Source organism: Anser cygnoides, chromosome 13 (genome assembly GCF_040182565.1).
Source record: "Anser cygnoides isolate HZ-2024a breed goose chromosome 13, Taihu_goose_T2T_genome, whole genome shotgun sequence".
Lineage (NCBI taxonomy): Eukaryota > Metazoa > Chordata > Aves > Anseriformes > Anatidae > Anser > Anser cygnoides.
Genome location: NC_089885.1, coordinates 3,878,649 through 3,893,288, shown reverse-complemented (window position 1 = coordinate 3,893,288; position 14,640 = coordinate 3,878,649). Strand labels below are relative to the sequence as shown.

General features: G+C 41.4%; 1 protein-coding gene across 7 annotated transcripts in view; it reads left to right on the top strand.

Annotated features, from left to right (window-relative positions):
- The window catches only part of CAPN6 (calpain 6), a 70,379-nt gene that overhangs the window by 42,670 nt on the left and 13,069 nt on the right, over positions 1–14,640 (top strand). For 6 of the 7 annotated variants that reach the window (XM_048070618.2, XM_067004978.1, XM_013185174.3 and 3 more), the window contains 5 exons: positions 1,191–1,383; positions 4,417–4,539; positions 6,195–6,397; positions 7,049–7,170; positions 14,086–14,222. In XM_048070618.2, coding sequence (XP_047926575.1) covers positions 1,191–1,383; positions 4,417–4,539; positions 6,195–6,397; positions 7,049–7,170; positions 14,086–14,222 — 778 coding nt within the window. Of the gene's footprint in view, positions 1–1,190; positions 1,384–4,416; positions 4,540–6,194; positions 6,398–7,048; positions 7,171–14,085; positions 14,223–14,424; positions 14,511–14,640 lie in introns of all 7 variants that reach the window. The other variant, XM_067004980.1, reaches the window with a different exon arrangement.

Sequence of the window (14,640 nt, the reverse complement as noted above, 5' to 3'; positions counted from 1 at the left end):
TCATTACCTCTGTGATTTATCAGCTTCAAAAACAACTTTTCCAAATGGATAATGCATTATCCAGTCCTGGCACGAGGTCTGTTTCTTTTAAGCTCTCAAATGATGACAGAGAAGAACAGGAAAAAAACGGATTAAAAACTAGGTGAATAAAATGAGTTGTTCTCAGTAAATGTGAGTTTTGAACACCTTCAAAATCTGTTATATATATTTATGACAGTCACTCATAATCCAAAACAACACGTGCTGATTTACAGACAGAACGCCAAATATTGAACACGTTATCAATTCTGTTTACTGACTGCTGTGTAGGATTTCTAGGGCAACCATGACTGAGGTATCTGTAAATACAATTGCAGCAAGTGAATTTTGGTGTTTGTCATTGTTTTCCAGCGTATGGAAAAGGTGTGTTCATTTTCTACAGAAATTCTAGAACTCTGTTTCCACCCTGCTTGGATCCAACAAGGCATTCCAGCAACATCTACAGCAGAACTGCTAGTCAGGCGCGGTGTGGAAAGTCTTCAGTTTCCTTGGCTTTGTCAGAACCAGCAACCAGAAGCCACCTGTAGGGTTTGGTCCTGGGCCATTAATAAGCCAGGAAACTATAGTAGTCCACAGATACCAAGCTGTTCTCTTTTACAAAGAGGGAGCAAATGTTTTTTTTTACTTGTAGCCTGGTCTGTTACCATGGCAGGCACAGGCTATAGCATTGAGATGGTGCTAAATAAAAACTACGTCCAGAGTACTCACATTTGAGTCATGTTCAGAGACACGTGTAACAAGAAGGACCATAATAATGTTCTTGAGGAGTGGATTGTGCTTTGGTTGCAGGTGATCTCTTCTGCTATTGCAAGATGTAAGCTATCAAATCCAGACTGCTAGATACAACCTTTCCTTTAGGCTCAGGTCCTGCAACTGAACAAATCCAGAGCTGACCAAACACCCTGAGGTGACAGTTTTTTTAATTCAGTTCTAAAGTAGTGTGATTGTGGCTTCACAAATATTTCCACGTGGAGAAGTTTCTAGTGAATCAATTTGCCCACTGGAAAGTCGAGCAATGCCTACTTTTAAATTACCATAGGATTTCATGTGTTATTTTGGCTCTTTGGGTGAATAGCATTGATTATTAAAAAAAAAAAAAACAAAAAAACACACAAAACAAAACATGATTTTCTTGGTGTTCTGTGGAATAGGATGACGTTTGAGGACTGGTGTAAGAATTTCACTGATGTGGACATCTGCCGAATTGTGAACACTTCCTACTTCAGTATCCACAAGACCTGGGAGAAGAAAATGATGCACGGGGCTTGGGCAAAGAATTCAGAGCCCCTGCTAAATCGCTGCGGTGGATGCTTTGATAACAAGACCTTCCTTCAGAATCCCCAGGTGGGAGTCTCTATTTTGTACAGTATTGAAGTATATGCATTTTAACTAGGGTTTTTGAATGATCCACCCCATTCAGGAGTCAGCAATGGCTACTTAACAGAAACCTCATTGCAAGTGTCTGTTCTCTGGGAGTATGCTGGCTCCCTGTGTGTTTCAGTGAGTTCTGCGAAACCTTTCAGAAGTTTAGGTATTTGTTTAGGACTGATGAGTCAGGCATGCCAGAATTAATGAAGTCCTGCCTGGACTTCTTTGTTTCCCAGTTCTAGACAGACAGCAGGGTCTATTTTTCTACTGACAGAACTCCATCCCCTTAACGTCCTTAAACATCTCGATGATTTTGTCTACTATAGCTAGTTAGTATCCCTTTGGATTCATCTAAGTTTCTCAAAATACCAAGTTTCTTCCCCAAGCTCACCCTCTTACCAATATTACAAAAAAAAAAAACCCTTTCTTTGTCTCATCCTACCCGTAACTTTTAAGCTATTCAGGTTCTCTCTTCATCCATTCTAATGTAATTTCTCACTTTCCTTCTCCTCTCAGTGGGGGTATATTTTCAACTCAGTGCGTGGAAATTCAGACATAAAACCCTGGCTACTGTCAGTGAGATCTGGCGCCTACTGCTTTAGTTATTATTTTGAAAATTGACCTTTCTGTTCTATCGTAACTCACTACATATCTTAGATTCATTAAAGATGTTCTTTTGTCTGCTTCTCTGCACTTATGGGAAGTTTCTGTCAGCACCCCTGAATTTTCATAGCAGGATATTGGAGAACTGCAGCCTTTGCTGTTTGGACTGGGAGCAATCTCAGACTCCAAACTCATCCTGTCATTTTTGTGTAGATGGAGAAGCAGTTATTTACTCCTCTGTCTTATGTCAGTGCCTCCTTTCCAGAAGGTGATTTTGTTCAGATATTCCCATGTATGATTCTGGATGTATTTCAGGTGCTTGTCTGGGTCTCATTTGTAAGTGTTTAGCTGCCACAGAGAACAAAATATACATGTTATGGCTGAGTACGGTGCCTGATGCAATGGAAATTTTTATTCCAGTTGTCTTCAGGCTGGTTGATTAAAAGGCTCTTAATAGCAGTGCTGGAACACACTTGTGTTACCTTGGGGCCATTATAAATAACTATGGCACATGTAAGGCACCCTAAGGTTAGGCTTAGTGTTACAGTTAGGGTTATGTTTAGGGTTGTTTGGAAAGAGAGAAGGCTCAGAGTCCTGTTGTGTGTGGGGTTGCGTAAAGGCTCCCCAAGGGAGTTCAGGTGTACCCAAAGGCTTCCGTTGGGAGCACTTTTTGATGGTCTCACATCTATCTGTTCTCCCTCTCCCTGACTGACATTGAAGCCTCCTTGAAGTTCATCTGTACCGAGAGAAACTGTGACACTTCCATTCCTATTAAAATAAGGGAATTTAAGCCAAGTATAAATGTATTCCTACAGCCACCTGTTGATTTTCAGGTTGCTACCCCTTAGGACAGCTGAAATGTCATCAGATGAAAGATAATCACAGTTGCACACCTCTCATCTGACCAAGAGAGCTCTCTTGCACTATCACATCTCCATTTCCACACCTCCATTTGCTCTGGGACATCCTGGGCTGTCTGACAAGATAACACTGCATACAGTTCAACAAGGGACAAGAATAAAAATGTACTGTATGTTGCTGCATGTTTTTATCTGAATTTTTAGATTCGTGCTGCAGAGGCTCTTTACGGCCCCTAGGACTTCCTCTTACAGGGTCCTGTGCTTTCTCTGCCTCAGTGTTAATAGAGCACACAAATAAGTGTACAAGCATTGAGTTTGCACCATGTAACAGCCAGCTCACAATAGCAGGCAGTAGGCGCATAAGAGGCTGATCTGGACTGTACATCCTAGGAACAATTAATGAAGCTCAGAGGCTTGGGAAGGTATTGATTTTCTTTCCAAAATGGCTGTGCTTCAGCCAATGCTAGCAGAGGACAATGCTTCCTCTGTGTGTGTGTGAAACTGCCTGAGATGATGAGGGTTAGTGGTGAGAAATGGGAAGGATGGTGCCTTATTCTGCAGAGCTCTAACCACAGAGGGATGTGAAGTCATTACAGGGGATCATTCCACAACAGTAACCAAGGCAATCTCAGTACCTATCTCAGAGCAGAGCTCAAAGAGGATTTCAGCAGCTCTTGGAGGAGCAGGCAGTTGAACCACTGATGAGGTTTCTCTCCATGCTAGTCAGAGAATTTCTTAAAATTCTCTTAAAAAATCTTAAAGCTTAAAAAATCAGGGTGTGCAGTGTACGTAGTACCCAGGTGTGCACCACTGCAGTTTTATGCTTTTATTTATTTGCTTCACATTCAAAAGCATTTAAGAATGGAAATTTAGTTAGATTGAAGAGCATCTGCCTATACTTGGCATAAATACCACCCTCTTCCCTTCCACTGCTTCTAACAACTTCAATTTGCCCCCCTGTATGCAAGAAAGAAGTAAAATCCAAATGAGTCTCTAAGAGTGAGTGAATTTGCATGTTTAATTCTTAGATAGAGTAGATTCAGGGAAAAAAATTACTAGTATTTGGAAGACTCCTTCGTTTGCAGGTCACTCATAAAGACGATATTTGAAAGTCACTGGCCCTGGTTAGATATTCAAGTTGAAAGAAGAATCCAGAATGATCAAAGACCCTATCTGGAGTCTGTCGATTTAATTTTTTATCTAACTTCTGATTTATGTATATCTAAATAAAAGATAGTCTTTTGCTTTCACAGCAGCTGTTCTCTTCTGCTGCCTCAACAGTTATTTTGTAATATTGTCTCATGCTGTCCTGTTAGGCGATTTACCTGTTTTTTTTCTTTGTTGTTTTTTATTTATTTATTATTATTATTATTATAGTATTAATTTTCAGCTGCAAATTGCTGAAAATATCTGTTATGCAGAACTTTCCTCGCACCCACAAATGTATTTTCAGTGGCTTCCTTTGTACGTATATATTTCCTTGGTGATGACTTTATTTTTAGTCTCCTAAGGAATTAACAGCTTACCCTCTTCTCTCTGGTACTAGTACATCTTTGATGTTAAGAAGACGGAGGACAAAGTGTTGGTCTCATTACAACAGGAGGATCGGCGCAGGTACAAGAAAGAAGGGAAAGGAGAAAACATCATAATTGGCTTTGAAATATTCAAGGTAGGCAGCCTCTGCAGTACTGGTTCAGAGTTTGCTCAGCAATCTGGCTTCATTCTGGCAAATGAGGTATTTGGCAGATAGAGACATGATTATCACGGAAGGGTCTGGCTCTCCTCTCCACATGGGCTTTGCATGTATACTGCGTTGTCACCAGAGCTGACATTAGACAGACTATCTGAACTATATTAAATTTAGTTTAATTCAAACTGTATTTGAACTAAAGGAACATAAATCATTGTTCCCTATTGCAAAAGAATTTTAAGTGCTTTTCCTTATTCCAAGCTTTGAGGAGACAGACTGTATTTTCATAAAAAAGAATATTAACTCTTGATACACGGGGGTTTTATTCCTCCTCTCGCTGGAGGCTCCTGCCTGAATTTCATCAGAAAATACAGCCAAGTGAATGAGTTTTAAAAGTCTGCAGTTTTTCTTTTCTGACTCAGAAAGGCCAAAAGAATCAAGAGTGATTTCAGAAGCTGGAGTGGTGAGTAGGAAATGAGCATATGTGAAAGGGAGCCAAAGGGATCCCAAACACTAATTTAATTGCACTCACAGGGCAAATTGTGTAAAATGAAAACACAAGAACCAAAAGAAGCGGGAAAGCAAGAGAAACTGCCATGTGTCTGCTTTTTCATTGTGGAGTGGGATTATTTTGTAACCTCTTTAACTAGTGGGGTTGCACTGAGACTGTGGCCCTATGTCAGAAAACAGTCATTTTTAAAGTCAGTCGGAGCTGTTGATATCTGTACCACACTCATAAGTTTGACAATCACCTGTTAAGCAGATAATATTGATAAGTGTTGATACAGAAAGTAGAATAATCTACCTATGCCTTTGTCACGTCTAGCCTTCTATCTAATTACTAGGAAGGCTTGGAAAAGAAATTGCATCTTTGGAAAAATGTCAGTACTCTATCTTTTACTTCTGTTCAATAATTTGAAATTTCAGAAAAGTTCTAAACCATCAGACTCATTAGCATGGCTAAGGGTCTTCATAAGACCATGGCCTAAATAATCAGAAGACAAAATACCGCAAAAGAATATAGGGTGGCCATTGCTCATAGGAGAATATGTTCATGTTTTAACTGTGCTGTGGCAAACATTAGTTGCCTGAAGAGGGTGTTAATAGAGGGTGAAAATATGGCTGTGTGCATCAGTTCAGATGCTCTAGATTAAGAGCCTGCTTGTAGGGCAGGAATGCTCTGTCTCACATGTGGAGTACTACATGCTAGAGAAAGTAGGCAGAATCTCATCCTCCTCTAAGATGGCAGTGTAGCTTAGCAGATGGAGTCTTTGGAGTGTGTGTGCATCTCTGCAAATATTCAAAACTCTGCAGTAGCATTATGTCTCTGCTAGTGGGTGTATGTCTTTGCCTGTCCCAAACTCTCACCTCCACTTAGGTATATACATGTATACACCAATACGGTGAAATGCAGAAAAGCACTGCTTGGGAGCCTGTGTGGGCTAGCAGTTGGAGCACTCGGTTGCCCATCAGGACCATGTCCATGTGACAGCTTCAGTGGTAAAACGATTTGCCTTTATGGTACATTGTCTTTTCTGCCCATAAAAGGCTGTGTTCTATGCAAGGAAAATCCTGCCTGCTGTCTCTTGATAATCCCTCCTTCAATCAATCCCTTTACTGCTCTGTGGCTGTAGGTAGAGGATAACAGAAGCTATCGACTACACAAGCTGACCGTGCAGGAGAGAGTGGCCACATCTCCATATATCAACACACGCACCGTGTTCTTGAAAAGGATCCTTAAGCAAGGCCGCTACGTCCTTATCCCAACTACATATCTTCCTGGCATCACTACCAAGTTTATCCTGAGACTCTTCACAGATGTGCCATCAAAACTCAGGTACTTTGCACTCACAGCTGTGTGAGATCTTCCTTCGCCTATATTGGCTGCACCTCCTCGGAAATGGCTGCCTGGTTGCCCTCAAATGTCCTTGACTCACTAGCAGGTATCACTGCGCAACTCCAGAAGTAGGCCTTTGAGATGGTCAGGGTCACCTCCAAGAATCTCCAGATGGCTCACTGGGATTTGTGTGTGCTCAGGACATTTTTGCTTAGAGACCCAAGGACAACTGAGTCTGGGACTTTTGACCTTTTAGTTGGGTTTCTGTAGTTGCCTCAAGTTCTAGATCAGAACCCTGAGCACTGGTTGTTGCTGGTACAGTTGATACTATTTGTCTTTAACCAATCTCATTTGAAACTAGGGGTTATTTGTGAAGGTAGAACTACTGCTTGCTGAAATCAGGCCCACTGAACATCTGTCTTGCTTTGATATTTTTTTCCCATGTTTCAGAATTCTTTTTTCCTGCTACTTTTGTGTAGCTGTTATGCAAGGAATGCTATATATTTGGTTTACTTTGATTTTATTTTTGTAAGTGTTATTTCTGTATAACAAACGTGAACAAATCTCAGGTTCTGAAAAGGCCAAAATTATGCAACCATTGATAGTTTGCTTGACATTCATTGCTTCAATTGCTTTGCTTTGATTTTTCAGAGAGCTGACAGCAGATAAACCTAAAATGACATGTTGGAGTCTTCTTTGTGGCTATCCACGGAGAATCACCCAAATCAAAATTCACTCTGCAGAAGGTTTACAGAAGCAAGATAGATCAGGTGGTAAGTGTAAAGCGAGTCTAGAAGAGTGGAAAGGGCTTCTTCAGTCCTCCAAAGCTGACCTAAGTCAATATGTAAGCACTTAGAAGTTATCCAAACAAACTGAAAGTTTGTGGGAATTTTTTGCAACTCATTGTAAGATCTTCTCAAAAGGAGAGCTCAGATTAATAAGATGATGTAAAACAGCAAGAGTCATGTGTCATCTATGCTAGTCAAGAGCAATAATAGTAGCGAGACTCTTGTGAGAAGCTTTTTGTAGGGGTTGGTAAGAAATTGGCCTTTCAGGGACATTTGTTTTCTAAGTTTAAAACATGCAGGGAGACAGCTGAATAGCACAGACTCTTATGGTGTATTTCATGGCCTTCAGAGCACTTTGCTCTTCATTACCGTAGGCATAATAGCACTTCAGGGAAGAAATTATGGTATTCAAATAACCCTTTCCAGTTAGGTAAACTAAGAGAGGGAGAGGTTAAATGACATGTGCTGGACTGTCTTTCTACATGTCAAAGGAAATATCCTGAAATAAGAACACTAAAATGTCTTTATGGCGCTTGATGTTGACAGCTAATTTGGAAACTTGTCCAGTTGTTATTTGCTTCCTCATTTTCTACTCCCACTCTCTGTATGTCATCCTTCACTTTCCATGACCGGTGGAATAGAAAAAGTCAGACACATCCAGCAGTAAGTGATTGATAGGAGGGAAAGCAAAGGGGCAAAGATACTACAGTAAACTTGGAATAGGAAACTGAAGAGTTTGCTGGAACACTGGCTGTGTTTGCTCCAGGTAACTATTCATCTCTCTTTACTTTAAGATGCGGAACTCAGTTTCGTTAACTCCTTGTGGTAGAGAAGTCATTAAACTTAGACCTGTAGTACAGTTCATCTTCAGTCTCGTGAAGCAGCTGTAAAATTTCTCCTACCAGATGGCTACGATTTGGTTGCAGTTTCATTTTCCTAGTTGTTCTTTGCACCAACCAAACAGTGAGTGAATCCACTTTTCACTGTGCAAGACCCTTTATGTTAACTCTGTTTGTCTCTTCAGGGGACAGGAATGTTAGAGGGAAGAGATGTAGGAATTGCTTCAGTTCATTTTTCTTGTTACTTCTCTTGAAAAACATGAGATACAAACACCTCAAGTAAATAAGCCCTGTAATTCCATATTCTCAGAAAGTCAGGATGGGTGGATGAGACTGAAGGGGCTATCCGTGAAGGAAATAGCAGAGCACTGCTTTGAAAAGAGGCAGTGTGTTCTTGTTCTTGCCCTGAGAAGGACATTTTCATTTTTAAGGATTTTTTTTCTCTGTTTAAAATTCCTTGAACATTTTTCTCTAACATTCCCTGCAATCAAGCAATAAAAGCCAATTCTCCTCCCTTAGCATTTCACAATCCTTAGCACAATTACAATCTTGACAAGATCATTCAAAACAATTGCCTACAGCTGCCAAAGAGCAAGCTTCGTCCCGGAGAACATTGTTGGATCGGGTGCATTGTGACACAGAGCTCAGGAATATACAAATGAAACTTAAAAACAATGTGTAAGAGATACTCTAAAGTACAGCACACACCCAAATACCTTTAGGACCCAGTGCTACCACACATGTTCAGGTTGAGCAGAAGCATCTTCAGCACCCAGCTGGACTTATAATTACCCTGACAAAACTGAACAGGTATCCTGTTGTGGGAAGAACTGTACATAGGAAATGGACTCACGGATGTTCTCTTTAAATATAAGCAAAATTCGAACACAAAACCTAAATGTATCTTATTGTTTGTCTTTGAGTAAATCTTCACCAACAAAGTTAAAATATTTTGCTTTTGTGTCAATGGAAAGCTTTTAGTAAAAGCTTTTTTATTTCTTTTCAGTCTGTGGTACCAAATCTCATGTGTTCATAAGGCACTGAAGGAAAGCTGAGATGATTCACTCCAGCAGCTTCCCTGTTGTCTTGAGTTCTTCTGAATGTTTCTTATCAGCATTGTTTTTTCTATAAGTATCTCCGTCTCACAGGGTACATTCATAGATTGTTTTACAGAATGGCACTTCTTACGGCAGCTTTAGACAAATGGAGTTGGTAGAGTGCATAAATAAGAAAATCGTGAAGCCAAATGTGCACATTTGTGCTACACAATAAAAGCAAGCTGTGCAGTGACAAGGCCAACACCCATAGCTGGCACTCTGCCTTCTAAAGGCGCCTTGCTGGGAAGCTTGGCAAAGTTCCTGATTGATACTAGTGTCCATTTTTTGGTAATGTGAAAAGCTGGATATGGCACATTTCTCATCTTTGGTGTTTTTTGTTGTTGTTGTTTGTTTGTTTGTATTTTAGATTAAAAAGATTGTATATAGAAATTCACCGAAGCACACTTTATGGCTGGGTTGTAAATACACACTAGGAAGTGATGTGTTAATGTGTGACGTTAAATATTGCATATTCTGAGATTGTTTCCTAATACTGCCACAAAAGAATTCAACTCATTGTCATCTCTCATCTCCTTGGCTTCTCTCTCTCTGATTTTTCTGAATCCATGTCTGGACGCTTTCCCATGCTTATCTCAAGGAGAAATAGCAGCCAGGTATTCAAAAAAGACTTATTTGCATTGGGATCTCAAATCAGCTATCTCACAAGTGAGTTTAGACCTCAGTCACGTGGGTAGTTACCAAATTGCAGCTTTACCTGCCACCAGGAGCATTTCCTGATGTGAACCTGACTTAAAAATCAGCAGCAGCCTCCTGTCTAATCGGTACTGTGAGATGAGGGAAAAGGCCACATGGCAACTCCCATTGGGAGCGACAAGGAGAGGTTTCCCTTCAGGTTAGGCACAGTCAATGTTTATTCAAGTAGAAAATGGGTACATTAAGTGGTAGTCTTTGCTGCGAAGAGGGCCTCACACACAGGTTACTCATTTTCTGGCTGCAAAGGTTGATAGCAACTTGTTTCCATGTGAGCTGCTGTGTCAGATTATCCCCTCTGTGCTTTTCACAAGGGTTTCTTGATTTCTCGATCTACTGATCTGCAGCATCTCAGCTCTCAAGCTGCTGCTTTTCTTCTGCTCAGTCTGTCATCAGTCAGCTGTATTCCCCCTTGTCCAGCTCCCTGCTTGATTTGTGTGAAGCATCGCTATCGTCCCTTAGCACAAAGAGAAGACAGAACTTGATGATAATGAAGGAAGTTATGTTTCTTTGTAGAGCCTGTGAGAGCTGAGACATCTCATTACATTTCTGTGACAAACTGTCCTGAAAACACCAGGATATCTCTATACTCTGACACCGGTGTATGTGGCTGTGTAAAGTAAGAGGAACCCGAACACCTTTTGTTGGTGTATCTTGGATAGAGGGATCTTAGACTTAAATGAACTGTTCATCACATAAGCCCGTCGCTGTCTGAGAGTTGCACACAACTTTCTGAGCAACTCCAGGAGGAGAATGAAGATTGCATAGCAAGTACACACCCAGCCTGGCTCATGAACTGGTTGTCATCAGAACCCTGCTCCCTGCCAGAGGAAGGCTGTTTAATCTCTATTTTAAATGTTTATTTGAAAGCTCTTCCTTGCTGCTGTCTGTGATCCATTGTGCCGTCTGGAAAAAGTAATGGATGGCTTGCTGTTGACAAGAGTAACAGATGAATCTAGCTGTCTAGAATCAGTGCATATTGACTGCTTCTCTTGAAGTACCTCTCTGAGTTAGCTTGTGCTGAAGTTGATCCAGCTATCTGCGAGCCAAGTATGGTGGCAGGTTTGCAAGAAGATGGGGAAGTGCTGTGCACTTCTCTCTCACATTCCCAAGTCTGTTTTAAAAATTGCTCTTGCTACTGTCTGTCACACTCTTTTCCTAACAGTTTATCTTCCAGAACAAATGGTCTTTTGCATTAAGTCTTTCCACTGGAATTCCATGCTGAATTCACACGTGTAATTGCATTTCGCTATTTCTTTTCTAAACTAGGTGTTGTGATCCCTGGTACATAACATTCCTGATAAAGGGAGTATCTGGTGCCTTTAGTGGCAGTTGCCCTGGGAACAGTCTGAGAAATAGAAGGAAGGAGAGGGCAAAAAGCAGCTGGTAAATATTCAGCAAAAGCACAAGAAAGGAAAGGGAGAGAAAATGGAGGAGGGAGGGAGGGAATTTGCTGATACCGGAGGAAATATTCTTATTTATTATCAGTACTGCAGGAGAAGCTAAAAGGCATCACCTGAAAAAGGACTCAGCTGCAGAAGGCAGAACAACCTGTTGCAATTTTCAAGGCAGCCCTCATGTCTTAGCACTGTCTGCTGTGTTTGGCCCACGTCTTTTTCTAGTGACTGGGTTTGTCGTCGTGCTTGGTATACCCGTAGGAGCAGTCTGTCTGGAGAAGAGCAGGAACGTCTATGAGAACTTTTTCTCAAGAAAGCCTCTTGTGTTTTGTACAGTGCTGAATGATGTGGATGTTAGATCTTTAGTCCAAATCTTCCCCTTCCCTCCCTGCCAAAAAATATGTTAGCCTTAGATAACTGTGCATAGATTTCTTTAAGTCTTAGAAATGTTAGGACAGCTGTCATTACTGCTCATGTGTTTCTGGTCTTCACAGATTTCAGCTTTTTCTTGTGCTGTTCTTCCCTACAACTTCCCAATACAGCATCGTGGCCGTAGGAGAAAGATGGAACAGCTGTTTATGCAGGTGCTGTTCATGCACCTTGTGTGCTCACGGCGTAGCTTGAATCACGTGTAACTGAAAACTGAACCGAGTCCTCCTTTCTCTGCCAGAACATTTGCCAGAGTAGCAGCTCCAGTTGTTTCCCTGCTCAGCTTATGGTGAATGCTAGGATATTGCTTTTCCACATTAGTAGCCCTTTCTGCGCTGTCACCATCCTGTAAATAAACCAGGCATGGAGCTGCAAAGAACTGAACCAACTGTGGCTGAGAACACCTCTTGTTCCATCCCACATGTGCAGCTCTCCCATTTCTCACTTCTTCTGGGCTTGAAGCCAGTCCTCCTAATACAACTGGCCATTCAGCAATGCGATCGTGAGGCCGTGCTGTGCAGGTACCATTCGTGTCCCTCTTCTACCTCCCTCTTTTTTTTGAGCTTGTTCTGAGAATTTAAACGTTTCTTTTAAACATTATCTTTCCATTTCCTTTATAAGTCCCTTCATTAATAGTTTCTCGGTCCAGCAAATTCACCTGTTAACTCTTAAAGCCCACCACTTTCCCCACCACTTCTTATCCTCTGTGTCTCTTGATTACTGTTAATCAGATGTTGCTTTGCTCTTAGCCTGTGGCTGTCTCATGCAGGACCCCATTTTATTCAGATCTATTTTCCAAATCTCTTTGCAAAGGGTGGAGCTCTTCCATCACTGATTACACAGCGTGGTGCTGCCTCGTGCCCCAGAGCTAAATCCACACGTTCAGTGACACAGAAAGTAATTGCCTATCAGAAAAGCCAATGCATCGCTACCTGCTGTAGGAAGTGTGATATGTTGTCAGGGTAACAGGCCTCCACGTGTCTGGCCAGGTGTAATCACAGCGCAACATATGGAAAAATCTTCTTCTTTCTCATCAGCGGAAGGAGCTCCTTCTGTTTTGGATGTAGCTGTTATGTGGTTTGCTTGTGTGAGATGTTAGTATCTGTTCCTGTAAACGAGTGATGCATTTGAGGAAAATCATACAGGGAATGAATTGTTTAAAAATGAAAGCTGCCTTAAAATCATGCTGCCGTATGGCTGTCATTCCAGTGGTGGCATTTTCAAGTAGATGGGGAATAAAACGTGTGTAAGAAACGATCATGAGCCTGACTTGCACTTACGCACACTCAGTTACTTTATTTAAAATCCGTATCACAAAAGTAGAAAGGGGTGGGAAAAATAGACATGCTGTTGTTAACACTAGGAATAGATAGAAATACTTGTGTTGAAATACAAAAAAAAAAATATGTAGTGCCTGTGTTTAATTAAAGTTAATTAGAAAGTGGAGTGGTCTGTTCCATTCCAGGGTAAAGGCAGGTTTTTTTCCAGATCAGTTCTTGCTCCCATTGGAATGGAAAGAAAACATCATTTATAACAAACTGGAAATGTTCAATGTAAAAACAACAAAGCATTTCTAGAATGTTGACTTTTCTCAGTGGGTTACATATGATTAAAGTGTAATTTAAAATATTAACTGGGACCTATGATAGATACAAATATATTATGGTAATTTAAACTTTAAAATAACATAGACCCAAATGACAGAACCAAAGAAATTTTATCAGGTTCATGGGAATTAAATGAGAAACTGTGGAGGACTTGCTTTGACAGTTTCCTACAGAAAATACTGTTGCAACCAGTGCACTCCTATGGGTTTTGACAATATTTTATTTTTTTGGAAGAGCAACTGCTTCATGAAAATTACCTCCTAACATTAATGCTCATATCAGAGTGCAGTAGACAGCATTTTCAAGCTAGGCACTGAGATGTGTATTCAGTGATCTAAAAGCAGCTCTGTGCAGTTCCTGTCCTTGTCCTCCTTAGGAATTGTGGATGACAAAAAGTTTTGACCTTCTGTTTTGACCCAGGAGCCCGAACTAGAAATCAGATTACATACGTGCAGATGCATTTTGGCTTTTATGTCTTGAGCAGTGTCAGGGAGTTTCACTTGGAAGACTTTGTTAGATGAGCCAGGAGGATGTGCAGCAAGGGGATGTGGGAAGATCGCAATCCCAACCAAGGAGTGAGCTGGTTTCTTGGCAAACGGTGCTCAGCTTCCAGCTCTGAGCATCCAGTTGTTACTGACATAAATGAGGTATTTCACCTCTGCCAGTTAGGAAACCAGCCGTGTGGATGTGATGTGCTCTGCTGTCCTGTTCCCATGCTTACTAGCAGTGATGCCAGCCACAGGAGGACGTTGCTCCTGCTGGGTTTCTGGGGTTCTCAGCTGCCATTCTGTGTCCTAATGGCCATGCTGCTGTGTTCTAGGAGCAGATCCCTATGTGCTCATCAAGTGTGAGAACCAAAAAGTGCGCTCCCCTGTACAGCACGATACTACCAGTGCCGTCTTCAACACACAAGTGATTTTCTACAGGAAGAACATCGACAGTCCCATCATTGTCCAGGTGAGATAAACCACATGGGGTGGGCTACCAGAGACAGGCAGGGGAGCACAACACTGTCACTGGTCTGAATGGCGTGATGTGTGTAGATTCTTCCTTCACGTGATGGTTAACCAGGATAAAAGTGTGAGAACCACTGCCCCCCTTACTGTCCTGATGCTGTTTAGCTGCTCAACTGATTCTCTAGCCCCAGTCTTTTCCATAGAACAGCGACTGATGACACTTAAGGAGCACTCGGGCAGAGTGGACCTAGCTCTAACACAGAGGAAAAGCACGGTAGACACTGCAGAGGTGAGCACAAGCAGGCAGAGTGGCACAGACAGGCAGACTGTATAGGTTTTTTGCTGCTGATGAGTTCAAACCAGTAATTTTTATTCCTCTTCTAGGCAGGCTGTGACCTAGAAAGCAATAAGCTGCATTT